Source organism: Palaemon carinicauda, chromosome 10, assembly GCF_036898095.1.
Source record: "Palaemon carinicauda isolate YSFRI2023 chromosome 10, ASM3689809v2, whole genome shotgun sequence".
Classification (NCBI taxonomy): Eukaryota; Metazoa; Arthropoda; class Malacostraca; order Decapoda; family Palaemonidae; genus Palaemon; species Palaemon carinicauda.
The window spans coordinates 155426089-155443842 of NC_090734.1; the positions used below are offsets into that span (position 1 = coordinate 155426089).

General features: G+C 43.8%; 1 protein-coding gene across 1 annotated transcript in view; it reads right to left on the minus strand.

The window, feature by feature from the left end:
- Positions 1 to 9292: 9292 nt before the first annotated feature.
- Positions 9293 to 17754, minus strand: part of mle (maleless) — a 60031-nt gene continuing 51569 nt past the window's right edge. The window contains exons 16-23 of the mRNA XM_068382068.1: positions 16490 to 16666; positions 15917 to 16107; positions 15215 to 15376; positions 14955 to 15059; positions 13339 to 13437; positions 11726 to 11872; positions 11449 to 11611; positions 9293 to 10513 (exon numbers count right to left, since the gene is read on the minus strand). Coding sequence (XP_068238169.1) covers positions 9858 to 10513; positions 11449 to 11611; positions 11726 to 11872; positions 13339 to 13437; positions 14955 to 15059; positions 15215 to 15376; positions 15917 to 16107; positions 16490 to 16666 — 1700 coding nt within the window. The 3' untranslated portion in view covers positions 9293 to 9857. The remainder of the gene's footprint in view (positions 10514 to 11448; positions 11612 to 11725; positions 11873 to 13338; positions 13438 to 14954; positions 15060 to 15214; positions 15377 to 15916; positions 16108 to 16489; positions 16667 to 17754) is intronic.

The window sequence follows — 17754 nt, forward strand, 5'->3', positions numbered from 1 at the left end:
TCATGTTGGAACAAATCTATTTCTCACCATCTATCTATATACCAAGGCACTTCCCCCCAAGGGGAAGTGCCTTGGTATATAGATAGATGGTGAGAAATAGATTTGTTCCAACATGAATACTTACCTCGAATTACTTCCTTAGGAGGGTCCTTGACCTCTCTCAATCTCGACCAAGATTTCCCGCGCTACCCCCCCTATCTCGCTCCCGATAGTTCCTACCCCCGCCGCCAGGATAAGTCCTGCGGCCCGGATTAGGGCAGGTCACTGCTTTTCCCGGGTCAGGATCTCATTAAGTTCTTGGTCGTGAGATGCGAAACATCTCACCACTCGCTTAAACTCTCGATCCTTTGGCGCGTTGTGATCCCACGTGTTCCCAGTGTACGGACTTGTGTTTTTTCTGCGATAGTGCGTTTTCGCAAAGTGTTCTCAGTCCGTTCCCCTTGAGGTTATCCAGGGTTTCTGTAACTCGTTAGTGTTGACCCTTCGTGTGCGAACGATGGAGAATGTACGTCGTTGTCCTGGTCCTAGAGCAGGAAAGTCGTGTGGGGCTTTCCTCTCTAAACCAGAAGTGGACCCGCATTCCCTTTGTTCCACGTGCAGGGGTAAAGTTTTTTCCTCCTCGGACACGTGTCTCGAGTGCGTGAGTTGGGACGGCATTCAGTGGGTACAGTATAGTACAAAGAAAAAGAAGTCGTCGAAGCGTTCCCCCAAGAAAGTGAGTGGCGTGTCCTCCTTACAGTCGGTCAGTGATCAGTCCGACGAAGCCTCGGCCTCTCCGTCTCCTTCGCAGAGGAGTGGGCAACAAGCCCCCAGTGTGATTGTTAGCCATAGTGTTCTCCCAGGTCAACCCAGTGTGAGGGAGGAACCAAGGGCTGGCCCCTCGGGAGAGAACGGAAGGGCCGCGAGTGTTTCGGGCGAATCGGGCCACGTGGCAGGGGATCACGCTTCCTCAGAAGACCCGGTGTGGGGCAGTGTGGCGATCAGACTCCCCCCCCCCACCCTCGTGGGCCGGTGCGTCGGGTTCCCCCCCGCCAGAAGAGAACCACGCTAGAATTCGTCGCCCGAGTAGCGATGCCTTCGGGTGGAAGTTACCGAAGACTCCAGGGAGGTCACCGCTAAGGATGGACGTATCCCTGGGTCCCTGGCCTTCTAGCAGGGACAGAGTGGACTCGGTACCCTCGGTACCTACAGCAGCTCCCGAGGACTTTCTCCAGCACCCTGTCTCGGACGGTCGACGGCGAAGGGCCTCCCCCGCGCATCACTCGAGCAGTCGTTACGTGAGGAACGTGGCACCCTCGGACTCTTCGGAAGCAGACTCATCCTACGAGGGAGAACGCAGGGAGAAACGGCACCGTAAGAGAGAGCGGACCGATAGTGATCGTTCCCGCTCCAGGTCGAGGTCGCGGCACAGTAGGAAGCGCCCACGCTCTCACTCCCGTAAGTACAAGAGGGAGGTCTCTCCCGGCGGCGGCGAATGGTTCTACGTCCCCCCAGGAGAGTCCAGGAAGCACCGCTCTCCAGACTCTCGGTCCAGTGATCGAGCCTCCAAGTTGTCACTGCCTACATACAACATGGAACCGCTCGACCGGCCACGCAAGAAGGACCTCACTCTCAGGCACAAGTCCTCGAGGCCTTCGGCTCACCCCGCCCGGCGGGAGGAAGCGCGCTTCCGAGAAGACAGCCCGACCGAACCAGCCCAGCGGGGTCGGACGTCGAGCAGGAAGGACCGGTTTCCGGGGTCGGGTCTTCCCACCGGGACCGTGTCCTCCGCTTCCAGAGCCTTGGGCCAGTCGAAAGGCCTCCCGGAGTCGGTGGCACCCGCCCCACGGCGAGACCCAACCGTGTACGGTGCGCCCTACGGTTGCGGGGCAGCCTCCCTGGGACCTAGTAGGGAGCGGCCAGTTTACCACCCAAGCACTGCTCCCCTCAGCCAAGCCGATGCCTCGGTCGACGGAGGCGAGGCTTCCCCGTCGGAGGACTCCGCCTACAGAAGAGTGGTAGGCCTCGTCAGAAGGATCCATGGAATTCCGGAACCCTCGGCGACAAAGGTGAATACCTGGAGGTCGAGCCTCTTGAGATATACGCACCGGGACGTCCTTCCGAAGTCCTCTCTGGCCCTGCCTCTCGCCCCAGACCTAGTACTGGGACAGGAGTACATCGACAACTTGGTGGCCAGCACTGCGGAGGCCCCCAAGTCCCAGAGTGCCTCCAAACTCCTCCAGGGTCTTAAACTACAAGCCAAAGTTTATATCCCAGAAGGGCGGCGCCCAGGCCCCTGTAGAGTGGACCCAGCCGTGGATATCCTAGGACAAGGCGGCTCGGACGAAAGGGCCGGCTCAGCCCCTGTGTCCTTCTCGGCCTCTGAAGCCGGCATGATGGAGGAGATGTCGAGAGACATGATTAACGTCTCCTCATGGCTGGACTGGTGGGCCTCCACGTTGGTTAATGTACAGGCCTCCACAGACCCCGACGACCCGGAACAACAAGGTTTCCTGTCAGACCTTCTCACCTCCGGGGGGAAAGCCCTCAAATTTATGGCGTATCAGGCACTCTCCTTGACGGGCAACTGGGTCCTCCGAAAGCGGGACACAGTGCTTTCCAAAGTGTCAAGAAAAATCCCGGACAGACAGGCGCGAGTGATTCGCACCCTACCCCTAGGAGGCGAGTCCCTGTTTCCGTTGAAGGAATTAGAAGTGCTGATGGAGAAGGTGTCTAAGAGGAGAGAAACCAACGTCCCCAAGCAAACATCCTCCAGGAGGCCTCCTTATAGGAGGTCAGTCTCGGATAGTGCCGTGACCCCTCAGGCTGTCCCCAGCTCTTCGAGGATGGACGCCCCCGCTCCCTCCTGGACATCAACTCCACAGCCCTCCCGCAGGGGAGCTACAGCTTCTGCCAGCTCCTTCAGGTCGGGTTACTCCGCCTCGAAAAGGGGCAGATCAGGCCGCCCCTCTAGGAGAAGGTAGAGAGAGAGGCCCCCTACTCCCGCCCAAGCCTCGGGTTGGGGGATGCCTCAGACCCTATTGGCAAGCATGGAAAACGCATGGGGCAGATGCTTGGACGGTGTCCGTCCTGAAAGAAGGCTACAGGATCCCCTTCATAGCGGATTCACCCCCTCTTATTCCAGCCACCCAAACAGAATGGTTAGCTCCCAGGGACCCGTTGAAAAGGGCTACCCTGCAAAAAGAAGTTTCCTTCATGTTGGAAAAGGGAGCCATGGAAGAAGTCCTTCTCCCAGGGCCAGGCTTCTACAGCCGCCTGTTCCTGGTGGAGAAAGCAACGGGGGGGTGGAGACCGGCGATAGACCTGTCGGCCCTCAACAAGTTCCTCAAGAAGACGGACTTCAAGATGGACACCCCAAAATCCGTCCTGATGTCCTTGAGGGAGAAAGATTTTATGATGACGGTCGACCTCAAGGACGCGTACTTCCAAATTCCGGTCCACCCGTCGAGTCGGAAGTTCCTTCGGGTAAAATGGGGCTCCCAGATCCTGCAGTTCCGGACCCTCTGCTTCGGACTGTCGACGGCCCCTCAGGTGTTCACGAGGGTCTTCGCAACAGTCTCAGTATGGGCTCACGAACGAGGTATCCGCCTCATCAGGTACCTGGACGACTGGTTGCTCCTTTCCAGTTCAAAGGCCCTCTTGGAAGAGCAAGGAAAGGACCTCCTCCGTTTCTGCAGGAGTCTGGGAATCATTATCAACCTGGAAAAATCGAACCTAACTCCATCCAACAAAATGGGGTACTTGGGGATGACGTTGGACACCGTACAGGGGAAGGCCTTCCCCTCGGAAGACAGGATACAGAACCTCGTCAAGATCATTCAGCCGTTCCTGTCGGGGCTTCCCAGGAAAGCGAAAGACTGGCAGAGGCTGATAGGCCATCTGGTCTCATTAGAGAAGCTAGTCCCCCAAGGGAAGATACGGCTCAGACCCGTACAATGGAACCTCAAGGCTCTATGGTCCCAGACAGGCTCTCAGGAAACATCGATCCCAGTCCTCCCGGATACGAAAGCAGCCTTGAATTGGTGGCGATGCCAGTCGAACTCCCTCAAGGGGATGCCCCTCGGGTCCTGTCCCCCCGAGTTTCTCCTGTTCACGGACGCCTCCAGCCTAGGGTGGGGAGCCCACCTGCGGGAGGAAACAGCAAGCGGGACCTGGTCGGAGACCGAAAAGCATCTCCACATCAACGTCCTAGAGCTAAAAGCAGTACAAAAGGCATGTCTGCACTTTGCAAGTCGGTTGAAGGGAAACACCGTGGCCCTAATGTGCGACAACGCCACGGTGGTAGCCTACATCAAGAAACAAGGGATCATGAAGTCGAAGGAACTGTGCGACCTCACCATAAACATCTTGCACTGGGCGGACGAACACCAGGTAACACTGCTAGCAAGGTTCATCCCCGGGAAAAGGAACGTGCTAGCCGACGGCCTCAGCAGGATAGGTCAGATAGTAGGGACGGAATGGTCCCTACAACCAGAGGTGGCCAGACTCATCCTTCAATGCTGGGGCTCCCCGGTGATAGACCTATTCGCAACAAAGCTCAACGCCAAGTTACCGGTTTATTGCTCCCCGGTACCAGACGAAGGAGCAGCCCTAGAAGATGCCTTCCAGTACAGGTGGGACAACCTGGACGTTTATGCCTTTCCCCCCTTCACGCTGCTAAGGCAAGTGCTCAACAGAGTAAGAACCTCCCAAAACCTAAAGATGACTTTGGTAGCGCCCTGGTGGCCGGAGAGAGAGTGGTTCGCAGATCTGAAGGACCTGGCAAGCCATCCGCCATGGCCTCTGCCCCCCAGGTCAGATCTACTGAGTCAACCGCACTTCCTCAGGTTCCACGACAACCCTCTCTCTCTTCGCCTTCACGCCTGGAGACTATCGAGCGACTCCTGAAGAAGGAGGGGTACTCCTCCTCCACAGCTAAGAGGATGTCCCTATACCTAAGAAAATCCTCTACCGTAGTCTAACAGGCGAAGTGGGCCGCCTTTACGAAATGGTGCGCGACAAAACAAATAAGACCTCTTAAAGCCTCGGTCCCTGACATAGCTGATTTTCTCGTGTACCTTAGAGATAAAATAGGAATGTCAATCCCGGCTATTAAAGGAGTACGAGCAGCCTTAGGCCAAGTCTTTCTCCTGAAAGGCATCGACCTGGGGACCTCAAGACACATAGGGATGCTGATTAGAAGTTTCGAACAATCCTGTCCTCCCCAAGCCAGGAGAGTGCCCAGATGGGACCTGGCCAAGGTCCTGAAAATGTTGTGTTGTCCGCCCTTTGAACCACTCAGAGATATCGGGGACAAAGATCTCACCCTCAAGACAGTCTTCTTGCTAGCCTTAGCTTCGGCTAAGAGGGTAGGTGAGATCCACGGTCTCTCCTACGACGTGGCACACTCCAAAGGGTGGAAGGAGGTATCTTTCAAGTTCGTACCCTCCTTTGTAGCAAAGACTCAGAACCCAGCAGTCTGGGACCCGAGGTTTGAAGGTTTCTCAATTCCGGCCATCCCCAAGACAGGCAATACGGACGACCTGAAGTTATGCCCGGTCAGGACGATCAGGAAATACCTGGAAAGGACGGCCCATCTCCGTCCGGGTGCCAAGAACCTCTTCGTCTCTTCAGGCGTTAATAAGAAGCAAGTGTCCAAGAACACTATTTCCTTCTGGCTGAGACAAGTCATCACTAGGTCTTATGAAGAAGACAAGGTGGCAGTACCAGGCACTCCCCGTCCCCATGACATCAGAGGCCTGAGCACTTCCTTGGCCTTTGAGAGAAATATGGCAGTGGGGCAGATCCTGCAGGCCGGCACCTGGTCACACCAGTCGACCTTCACGGCCCACTACCTCAAAGACTACTCAAGAAAGTCTTTGGATGGATTCTCCATTGGGACAGTCATCGCCGCCCTCCAAGCTGTGTAGTGGCAGGCTGGAAGACATCCCCAACAGTGAATAGACTCATCCCTACTTCTTCAGGAGAAGACTCAGTAGAGAAGATGTCAAGAGGTAAGCCTTAAATTATAAGCGTAAGGTTTCCACTGCTACCCCCTATCCGCTCTCTGTACCCCCGCATTACGTAGCCCTCCAGGCACCATGTGCCTAACCAAGTGACAAAATGGCTCTCCCGCCTCCTAAAGTATAAGTCTCCTAAGGAAGTAATTCGAGGTAAGTATTCGTGTTGGAACAAATTAAAAATTTTAAGTAATTTTTATTTTTCCTAACATACTTACCGAGAATTACTTCCGGGTAATGGCCCTCCCTTCCGTCCCCGAGTGCCATTCTTCCATTGCCGGGTCGGGCTAAACGGAGAACTTAATGAGATCCTGACCCGGGAAAAGCAGTGACCTGCCCTAATCCGGGCCGCAGGACTTATCCTGGCGGCGGAGGTAGGAACTATCGGGAGCGAGATAGGGGGGGTAGCGCGGGAAATCTTGGTCGAGATTGAGAGAGGTCAAGGACCCTCCTAAGGAAGTAATTCTCGGTAAGTATGTTAGGAAAAATAAAAATTACTTAAAATTTTTAATATTTTTATTTGTAACTTGTCCCTTGCTGAATTGAAGTAAATACCAGAAACAGTGAACTTCCACTTATAGCCATAAAGGAAACTAAGATTCGAATGATTGAAAAATTACTAAATGTTGCTGATGATAAAGAAAATTATTTGTTTTATTTTGTGTTTAAAGATACAGTTATGTGAGTGTTTTCTGAAATTTTCGGAGGTCATTGAAAATTTTCAAAACATGGATACAGTAATCTCTCCATTTCTAGAATGTTTCACTTCCCCTATATGCGGATCTTTCAATTAGCTTTTTACGTAATGAAAATTTTCTTGATGATTAAAGAAAATTTCTAATAGTTTTTTAATTCCAAAAAAAGGAATTCAATGGTTTGCGGTAGGTTCATCTTGAAATATTCAACCACTATAAAGTTCCAGATGATTCTACATGTAAAGCGCGGTTTACACGGTCGAATGGTTCGTCGAACCTGGTTATTGAACCTGCTTGTCAAACGGTTTGAAGAGGTGGAGTCAATCACAAATGCATAAGGTTTGTGGACAATGAAGCCCCGCCCACAAAAGTCAGGCGAGAACAGACTTTCTTTGAACAGTTCGATAACAGAATACCACGTTCACACATTCGAACACCGTTTCAAACACTTGTCGGTCGAACCGTTTGACTGTGTAAACCTGCCTTTAGACCTGTAAGGGCCTTCATTTTACTAGAGGGAAAAAAAGGAAGTTGAAATAAGGTAAATATTGAATGTGTTGTGTATCTTGAGGGTCACTGTGCTGTATAAGAATAGTTTTACTTTTTTAACATCTTGAATGAATGACAGATTTTATAAAGTAGATCTACTTGTTTCATATTTTTTTTTTAAACTTGAAATAGGATGCTGATCGTTAAAAGTTTCCTCAGAGGCTTTAAGAATTCCTTTTAAGTTGCACTGATATTTGAAAATAGGAATCTTCACCTTTTCTGTACACATTGCGGAGTTCCAATGAAGATCCAGGTATCAAAGTAGAATCATGTTGAACTTCGTCTCCGTATGATTTGACTTTGGTACCTGTAAAGACAAAAAAAAAAATACTCTCTTGCCCCTTAGAGATAGAAAATACCTAGAAAGAACAGCTCATCTCTGCCCAGGCATCAAGAGCCTCTTCGTTTCCACAGGTATTAATAAGAAACAAGTTTCCAAGAACACCATTTCCTTCTGGTTGAGACAAGTTATTGCCAGAGCCTACAAGGAAGATGGCATAGCAGTGCCAGGCAACCCGCGGCCTCATGACATCAGGGGCCTCAGCACCTCCTTAGCCTTTGAGAAAAACATGGCAGTGGGTCGGATCCTGCGAGCAGGTACTTGGTCGAACCAGTCAACCTTTACTGCCCATTACCTCAAGGACTACTCGAGGAAGTCCTCAGACGGTTTCTCCATTGGAACAGTCATCTCCGCCCTCCAAGCGGTGTAACGATAAAAGCCCCAGGCGCGATCAAGGCTAGCAACCGGTAGGCACAAGTGCGGTTTCCTACCTCCTGCCCAGTTGCTTCCTTGCCTCTTCGGGGAGTACCGACTGATACCATTGGATAACACATTCTTCACGACTACGCTACTGGAAGGAACGTCAGAAGAAGTTTTTCAAAAGGTGAGTACTTAGACACTAACGTGAACTTTTGTGTAGTTACCCTCGCATCCGCTTTCTAGTAGGTCCCGTTATCCCTAGGCCTCTTGGCCTCCACGTCCCGGGTCAGGGGGTCAGAATAGCACTCCCGCCTCCTAAAGTGTAAGTCTCCTAAGAAAGTAGTTCGAGGTAAGTATTCGTGTGGAACAAATCAAAAATTTTAAGTAATTTTTATTTTTCCTAACATACTTACCGAGAACTACTTTCGGGTAATGGCCCTCCCTTCCTTCCCCGAGTGCCTCTCTTCCCTTGCTAGCATTGTGCTAATCCAATAGAACTTAATGGTGAGGCTGACCCAGCCAGGCATCGACCTACGATAAGCCTACCCTCGGGGCACATTCCTTAATGCCGGGGGTAGGCCTCCTTAGAAAGCGGGGTGGGGGGTAATCTACGCAAAACTCTGGTCGGTAGAGAGGAGGTTACCAGTAACTCCTAAGAAAGTAGTTCTCGGTAAGTATTCGTGTTAGAACAAATCATATTTCAGACACAACCATTAGTTTTGTAATATTTGCAATTAACTACTTTACTTTTGCTCTGTTAGGATGGACAAAATATTTCCACTTGTCTAATGAAATAAGGTGCCAGTTTTTTTTATTGATTAATCAATTTTTTAAAATTCAATAACCCAAAGATACATATTCATGATATCTTCCTTCCAATAATAACCAAATCAGCTCAGCTAATCTTTTTGCCACTGCTGATTATTTTCATTATCCAGATGCTGAAGTAAAAATGGCAACTCTTTACAGACAACTTTCCCTTATAGTTGCTCTCTTCCACTAAAAATTATAGGCATTAGCAAAAAACCTAGAAAAGTTACAGTAAAATTTGATCTCACAATAAAAAATGTTAGTTTATTTAAAAACAATGATTTAGTCATTGTAGTTATGGTATATCCAAATTTTAAGTGACATATTTGTTTATTCAAAAATCTAAATTCAGTAGAGAAACAACTTAGGAATTGGATAAAACATGAAAAGACTCTTCCAGACTCGGTATATATCTAATCTTGGTAAAATATACATACTTCTTTCTGTGATCTGTTTAACATATCAGATCAAAGAAGAATATCTCTAGTATGGCATGGCTAAAATAAATTAGGACAATAATGAAATAATAAAACAATATCTGAAAATTATAATTTATTGCGAATCAAATAAAACTCCACTTATCTCAAACACAGCATCCTATGAAGCCTTATTTTGATTTTTTCCAGTTTACTCCAAAGTTCAAAATGGATCCGAGAATTTCAAATAATCTACAATAGCCCTTTATTATAAAACTAAATAACATCGATCATTTTACTCCCTGCTTGCTTCGCCAACTGACTAGTCTCTCCGTGCTGAAAGTCTACACCTTTCAATATTTACATGAAAAAGGTTATCTTTCCGTTCAAAATACAGGAAATGAAATTGATCATAGAGGAAAAGTTATTAATCAAACTATAAAACTTTTGCTAATACTGACTTAACAAATGCTCTACAGTAATATGAAAAAGTACTCCATCTTTCACAAAATAAGTTTCGAAAACAAATAATGTTGAAGCATTCCACTTTCAGAGAATGTAGTGATAACTGTTGAATGGTGGGGAAAATGCTCTTCACATTCAGTAGTAATGGATGCTATTCAAATCATAATGCCACTTCCACATCCTAACGATTACAGTTGAAAATCTACAAAACTATAATTTTATCCTACATCGTTTCAGATTTAATTCTATATTCCCCTCCACCCCTGTTACCACCAGTCTGCCAACTACCCATTCCACTGCCCCCTCGATCACCAAATCCTCCGCTACCGCCTCTATCACCAAATCCTCCACTACCTCCTCTGTCACCAAATCCTCCGCTACCGCCTCTATCGCCAAATCCTCCACTGCCTCCTCTATCACCAAATCCTCCACTGCCTCCTCTATCACCAAATCCTCCACTGCCTCCTCTATCACCAAATCCTCCACTGCCCCCTCGATCACCAAATCCTCCACTGCCTCCTCTATCACCAAATCCTCCACTACCACCTCGATCCCCAAATCCTCCACTGCCTCCTCGATCACCAAATCCTCCACTACCGCCTCTATCACCAAATCCTCCACTACCGCCAAATCCTCCGCTGCTCCTTCGATCGCCGTATCCACCGCCGCCACCAAATCTACTTCCACCACCATAACCACCTCCTCCTCTGCCACCATAACCACCACCACCTCGGCCTCCATAGCCGCCGCCGCCTCTGGCCCCGTATCCTCTTCCGCCACGTCCACTGCTCCCCATGTAGCCTCCACCGCCTCTTCCACCAAAACCTCTATTGGCTGTATACACTCCTCCAGGTTTGAAACCTCCCTGCATATCACCGCCTGTGAAATTTGATAAAATGCATCGATGTTAATGAAACGTTCTGGAATAAATCAATTTAATTGATGTTAATGAAACATAATAGTATATTGTAAAACTTTGTAGTAAACAAGAAAGTATAGATTCACTTTATAGTTTGTAGTAGTTATAACAGCTAAGGAGGGTCCTCAACAAACATTTGGAGATACATACTCGTTCAACTTAACTCCTAAATCTGGGATATTGTGGATAAAGTTTATATACTTTAATAAAACAATAATACTGTACATCATTTAACCCTTTTACCCCAAAAGGACGTACTGGTACGTTTCACAAAACCCATCCATTTACCCCCATGGACGTACCGGTACGTCCTTGCGAAAAACTATTTATATTTTTTTTTGCATATTTTTGATAATTTATTGAGAAACTTCAGGCATTTTCCAAGAGAATGAGACCAACCTGACCTCTCTATGACGAAAATTAAGGCTGTTAGAGCAATTTAAATAAATTATATTGCAAAATGTGCTAGAGCAAAAAAAAAATAACCCTGGAGGTAAAGGGTTGGAAAGTTCCAAATAACCCGGGGGTAAAAGGGTTAATACAGTAAACAAATCAACATTTTCAATAACCTGATATTTATTTCGCATGAAACAGGTCTATTTGTTGACTTTTATAGCTTGATATCAAAGGCATGGGAGTCGGGTTAAGCCAACACCAGGCCAAAATTTAAGAAAATTAAGACTTCCATATAGCTTCTTGGAACCTATTAAGCCTGTAACTTGAAGACCTATTATCTAATAGCCTAGCATGCATTAAAGTAAATTAGTGTGGACAAACAAGCTTATATTCATTCTAAGCCTTGGTTATTCGTGTCAACCATATATATACTCACATCCACATGGGTTCCTCCTAAAATTAGCGAGATTTTATCATACAATGTAAAAATGATACCTACCACTGGGACCATCGTCGCTCCTCATTCGTTTGTTTGGAGGCCCTCCGCCGAAATTGCTGAACTGGCGAGGAGGTCTAAACGAGTTTTGGTTTCCCATTGAAATGGGTTCCATTTCGTGCCTGCCCGCATTAAGTCTGCTCAATTGACGTACACAATTCAAAATCTGAAAACATAGAATATGATATTTTTTATTATTAGAGAGAGAGAGAAATACTCCATTGTCAAGCCAATTTTTTTTTTCTTTTCACAAAAACCTTTAACAATATATTAATCTAACCTGCTCGTCAAGATGATTTGGCTCGGTTATGTGCTCCGGAGTCGTGGTGCCCCTTACGATCAAAGCATCGATGGATGGTCTCAAAGTTACGATTTTTGCAGCGATCTCCGGATCAATATCCAAGTTTATCCAGCCATCCAAACGTACCTGCCGAGATAACGGTGACAACATTAGGTGGTGTCCTACACTGCATGTTGTACGAATGAATCATTTAAAGTTCTCTGGCATCCCGACATTGAAGGTCATTGACACCAATATAGTTTATAAATAAAGAGTAAAAGAATATTCAATTAAAACCATAAAAGTTAAATAGCATTCAGAAGACCTGCTTCTGATATAAAGTTAAAAATGCTGCTAGAATTATAAGACATAGGTCCAAGGATCTTGGCAAAGATGATACTGCATCTTGAATTAACACGTTTGATTACACATTAACAAATGTATGCCTCGATATACATGTTATACTTAGAACTATTTGTATAACACACCTGAGCAGGCAGGGGGGAGGACACCTCTGAAACCCCTTAGTCTTGGCTCCAATATTTGCAAAAGATAAAATAAAAATTACCCTGCATTGATAAACCATTAGAGCCAGGCAGTAGAATATACTTTCCCTTAAGTTCTCTTCCCTAACTGATTCATATGTGTGAGTGAATTTGAAAATATTATGATGGCCAAAGTTGAGGTATTGGCTCCAGTAAATTCTATTTGATCAAAATGGTATTTTCATTATAAAATAAATTTTTTAACATACTTACCCGGTAGTTATATATAATTAAAGCTATATATATATATATATATATATAACTACCGGGTAAGTTTTGTTTAAAAATGGTATTTTCATTATAAAATAAATTTTTGAACATACTTACCCGGTATTTATATATAATTAAAGCTATATATATATATATATAACTATCGGGTAAGTTTTATGTTTAAAAATGGTATTTTCATTATAAAATAAATTTTTGAACATACTTACTCGGTAGTTATATAGCTTTAATTATATATAACTACCGGGTAAGTCTTATGTTTAAAACCGACTGTTCACGCAAAACACGATCACTAAGGGTTTGAAAGTCTGAAACCCAGTTCATTTCTACATGGATTGCAAATTACGACAAATTTAAGATATATTAAAAGAAAAATCTTGAAAAAAGGGTACAGTAAATAACTGTGAAAATGACAAGTATCTAGCCAAAAAAGAAACGGATAACCATTTCCTTCTCTTATGGATTATTCACTTTAATACTGTACATGACATAACATTCAAATGTCTTATTTATTTTAATACTGTACATGACCTAACATTCAAATACATTAGAGACAGTAGGAATATCAGAGAATTATGGTGAACCAGTTTTTTTGTATTATTAAAGTTTTAATTTTCATAATTAACCACAGTTTATAAAAGCTTTGTCTCTTTAAGGAGATGATACTACTGTACTGTACACACAAATTTGGAACAATATGCAAATAAAATTATTTTATTCTGTAAAACATATTAATCTCTACAACTGTGATTTTAATAAAGGTATAACACTGACATTTTAACAAAGGAGTAATCGATAAAAACCATCCCCCCCCAAAAAAAAAAATCTAACTATACTCACAACGCCCTCGACTGCTTCAACTCTTCGAGCACCGAACAGCATCAAATGTATTGGAGTTACCATTGTCATCTGCTTGCAAGAGACGGCTCGCGTACGGATCTGAATTAAAAGTAATACACAATGTGATTGTAATGTTATGAGGAAATAAGTATCGTTTCTACATAAACCCAAAAAATCCAATAGTTTGTCGACTCCTGTGAAATGATTTTAGGAAGAATAATAAAACACATTTTGTAGACTCCTGTGAAATGGTTTTAGGGAGCGTAGTAATTCCCATAATCCTGCAAATCACTAGAGAAAATTGAGAAAATCATACAATTTCAATGAAAGCTCCTGAAAGATTGGTTAACAATAACCTAGCCTATCAAAAATGAAAGTCCAAAGGAACAATTTTATAATGGTAAAAACTAACCTAAAGACATATCTACATAAGGAGTGGTTTGCAAGTTAGTTACTAAAAGAAGAACATTATTTTCTTTTACTGACATGCCTTCGTTTTTCCTCTAGATATCAGACTTGCTTGTTTTTACATATTCCAAATTGATAAAAAAAAAATCAATTAATTGACAAAGTATCATACATTAGTTCACAAGATTCTCACAATAATACCCTTAAATGAAAGATGACACATTTTTTTTATGAAAGACTTACCGCCATCTTGCTTCCAATAAAATAAACCTTTGACATTTTTTCTCCAATCTGGATGCTTTGGTAAAGAGGGAATATAAGTAATATTAACCCTTTTACCCCCTCATAAAGTTAAACTTCGAGTACGTTTTGCTAAATATTTTATTTTTAATTGCTCTAACAGGCTTAATTTTTGTCCTAGAGAGGTCAGGTTGGTCTCATTCTTTCGGAAAATGCCTGAAGTTTCTCATTAAATTATCAAAAATATGTAATTAACAGTGTTTTGCAAGAACGTACCAGTACGTCCTTTGGGGGTGAAAGGGTTAATGGGTATGCTAGGCAAAGTTGAGTAAGAAAAAAATGAAGAGTTGAAGAACTAAAGGTAGGAAGCACAGCAGCTGGAACCCATGGGAAGCTAATCTACATTTAGTACTGACAACTGTACCAAGATAAGACATATTAAGTTGAATGTATAAACATTCAAGTTTTTAAAGATTTTCCTCTTCCAGTAATTACCAGTTTCTTATAATACTTCTGAAAGAAAACTTGGAGCTGTTCAATCTACCCAAACTTCTAACTTGGACGACAAACTGAGCAAGGCGTACTAATCATTCAGTTCTAATAAAAATGTTAAATGAAACCACCATAATTACAATTATCAACCTCTTATTTATATTAAATATCTAGCCAAGTACTAGCCGAACTCGGTTGAGTCCCTTGTCAGGCTGGGAGGAACGTAGAGAGGAGAGGTCCCCTTTTCCGTTTCATTTGTTTGATGTCGGCTACCCCCCAAAATTAGGGAAGTGCCTTGGTATAAGTATGTATGTATCTAGCCAAGTTGATTCACAAAAATAAAATTTCTAACAGAACCCTTAAAAAATCATTCAATTAAACCGCAACTCAAGGACATTTCAGTGGATTTGTTTCTGAAATTTTAGCTAGTACTTTTGAGTAATGCAGAACACACAAGAGGAAATTCAATGATTTACCTTTTCTCCAAATACAAAATATGGTGATGGATACTGAATCTCCCTGTTACTGCAATTCACGGAAGATTTGTGGATGAGGGCGGCTTTAGACTCTTGAGTTAACACCTGCAAGATGTAAATAATTATACATAAAAAAATTTGTACATTTGCATAACTTCTTTAAGGACACATGCTTAACCATTACACCTATATTTCATATGAACAACTACAAACACTGTCAAATCTCAACACAAGCTTACATAGAAATAATTTCAACCCACCTTTCGTTTCTCCTTGTGGACACAAACGTTGGGGTAATGTCCCAGTGTCATGAGGCCTACAATAACATCAACCTTGGGGTCTGGACCAACAAAATTATAGGACTGCGGGAGAAGACACTCCTCTGGAAAGCCAGCGGATACCATCAAGTCTTTGAGCTGGTTCTGTGAGAAAAAAAAATCAATCTAGATGTGGAGTTGTGAAAGAGAGGGAGTTACGAACCTTCCCAATGTGTAAATATAATCATAAATTCCTAATTACATTGGGTAGTTCTTGACTTATGACGTATGCGACTTATGACAATTCGACTTTACGATGAATTTTCAGGGTGATGACTTCACAAGTCTATCGGAAATACTACGCTTATGGGACAAATATTTACTTGGAAATAATCTATTTTCTTGTACAGTATAGAGTAAACTGATTTATCTTGGTAAATTATTATTTTCTTTTACTGTCAATACACAGTATACATTTTTGGTAAAAAGTGCATTAAGAAAATTTTTATATTTTTCAAGTTCATATCATATGTTTGGTGACGCCACATTACCGGCGGCAAGCAATACAGTGATTTCCTTCCAATAGGCTTATCAATTAGTATTCCCATTATCGAAATATTAAGTAACGAAATCGACTTAGGACGCGTCTCCCGGTCCCTATCTCCGTCGTAAGTCGACGACTACCTGTACATGATAAATTATTACCTTAGCTTCCCAAGTAACACGCAGGGTTGGCATTGAAAGTCCCTTGTAGTCGCAGAAGTTGATCTCTGCATCTTCACCTCCTAACCGAGCTTCTTCCCAACAGTTGAATGCATTAAGGGCGGCGATGTGATCGCTAAAACGGTTGCCCGAGAATGCTTTTTGGAATGGACTTAGTCGCCTGAATTCAGGAGCTGTGGACAATAAAAATCAACCATGAGATAAAATCAGGGCACCACAAAATATGACAAATTTGAGGTGAACTATACAAAAAGCTGGTCGGTTAGGTAGTTACCAGTAACTCCTAAGAAGGTAGTTCTAGGTAAGTATGTTAGGAAAAATACAAATTACTGTACTTAAAAATTTGTGATTTTTCCTAATGATACAAATCTTTAGCTATTTATTAGAGGTATTAGTTAAACCAAAAGTAATAGCTCTAACAAATGCCGTAGGTTTGTATTCCAGTTATGGAACAAATGTAAGGTTTAATATTTTCAATTTACATTAACTACAATTGCATTCAAGATAATTAAGTAACGTGAATCAAAGTATTGCAAAATATTGTGCTGTACTTACGAATGATGAAAATTTCAGGGGAAGTGGAATTATGGGCCGCAATTGTACACATGGCATCGCCACAGAAGAAAATAGACCCTAATATCACCATCTTTCCTAAACGCGGCTCAATTGGTAAACGTGCCAATATGCGACCCAGGGGTGTCAACTCGTCGTGTCTGTCCAGACACTTCATTTCTGTAAGATAGAGGATGAAATATAATCAGTATAAGTATTCTGCTTTAAATCTGTGGTATGATTTAAGAAAAAATGATGAGATTTAACCAACAAAAGGAGGGTCACCAAGAACACAATCTCTTCTTGGATTCGCAAAGTCAAGAGTTTGCTCTCCAACACGACCCTCCTCCAGCTCGATGACCTAGAGCTCATGATGCCAGGGGCGTCAGTACGTACTGGCATTTAAACAAAACTACTGTTTCTATAGTTTTACAAGCGGGCTTGTGGAAGCATCAAACAACCTTCACTGCCCATTAAGGTAATGAAACACTGACAAAATCGATAAAGCATTAACTAGGTATATCATTCCCATTCAAGTGAAATGTGCAAATCTGAAAAAAAAAAAAAAATTTGCAATTTTCCTAGACTAATATGTTATTTTCCTAAGTAAAATAAATTTTTGAATATACTTACCCGGTGATCATGTAGCTGCAACTCTGTTGCCCGACAGAAAAAACCTACGGGCGGGATACGCCAGCGATCGCTATACAGGTGGGGGAGTACAACAACAGCGCCATCTGTCGAGTAGGTACTCAGGTACTTCTTGTCAACAAGAACCAATTTTCTCCTCGGTCCACTGGGTCTCTATGGGGAGGATCTATGGGGAGGGTCCTTTAATTCATGATCACCGGGTAAGTATATTCAAAAATTTATTTTACTAAGGAAAATAACATTTTTCAATATTAATCTTACCCGGTGATCATGTAGCTGATTCACACCCAGGGGGGTGGGTGGAGACCAGCATACATGTTAACAATAGAAGCTAAGTATCCCGTATTTCATTTTAGCAGTTATTCAAAATAACAAACATAAAATAAATAAGTACCTGGTAAGGAAGTCGACTTGAACAATTACTCTGCCTTTTAAGTACGTCTTCCTTACTGAGCCTAGCGATCCTCTTAGGATGCTGAGCGACTCCTAGGTGCTGAAGTATGAAGGGCTGCAACCCATACTAAAGGACCTCATCACAACCTCTAATCTCGGCGCTTCTCAAGAAAGAATTTGACCACCCGCAAAATCAACCAGGATGCGAAAGGCTTCTTAGCCTT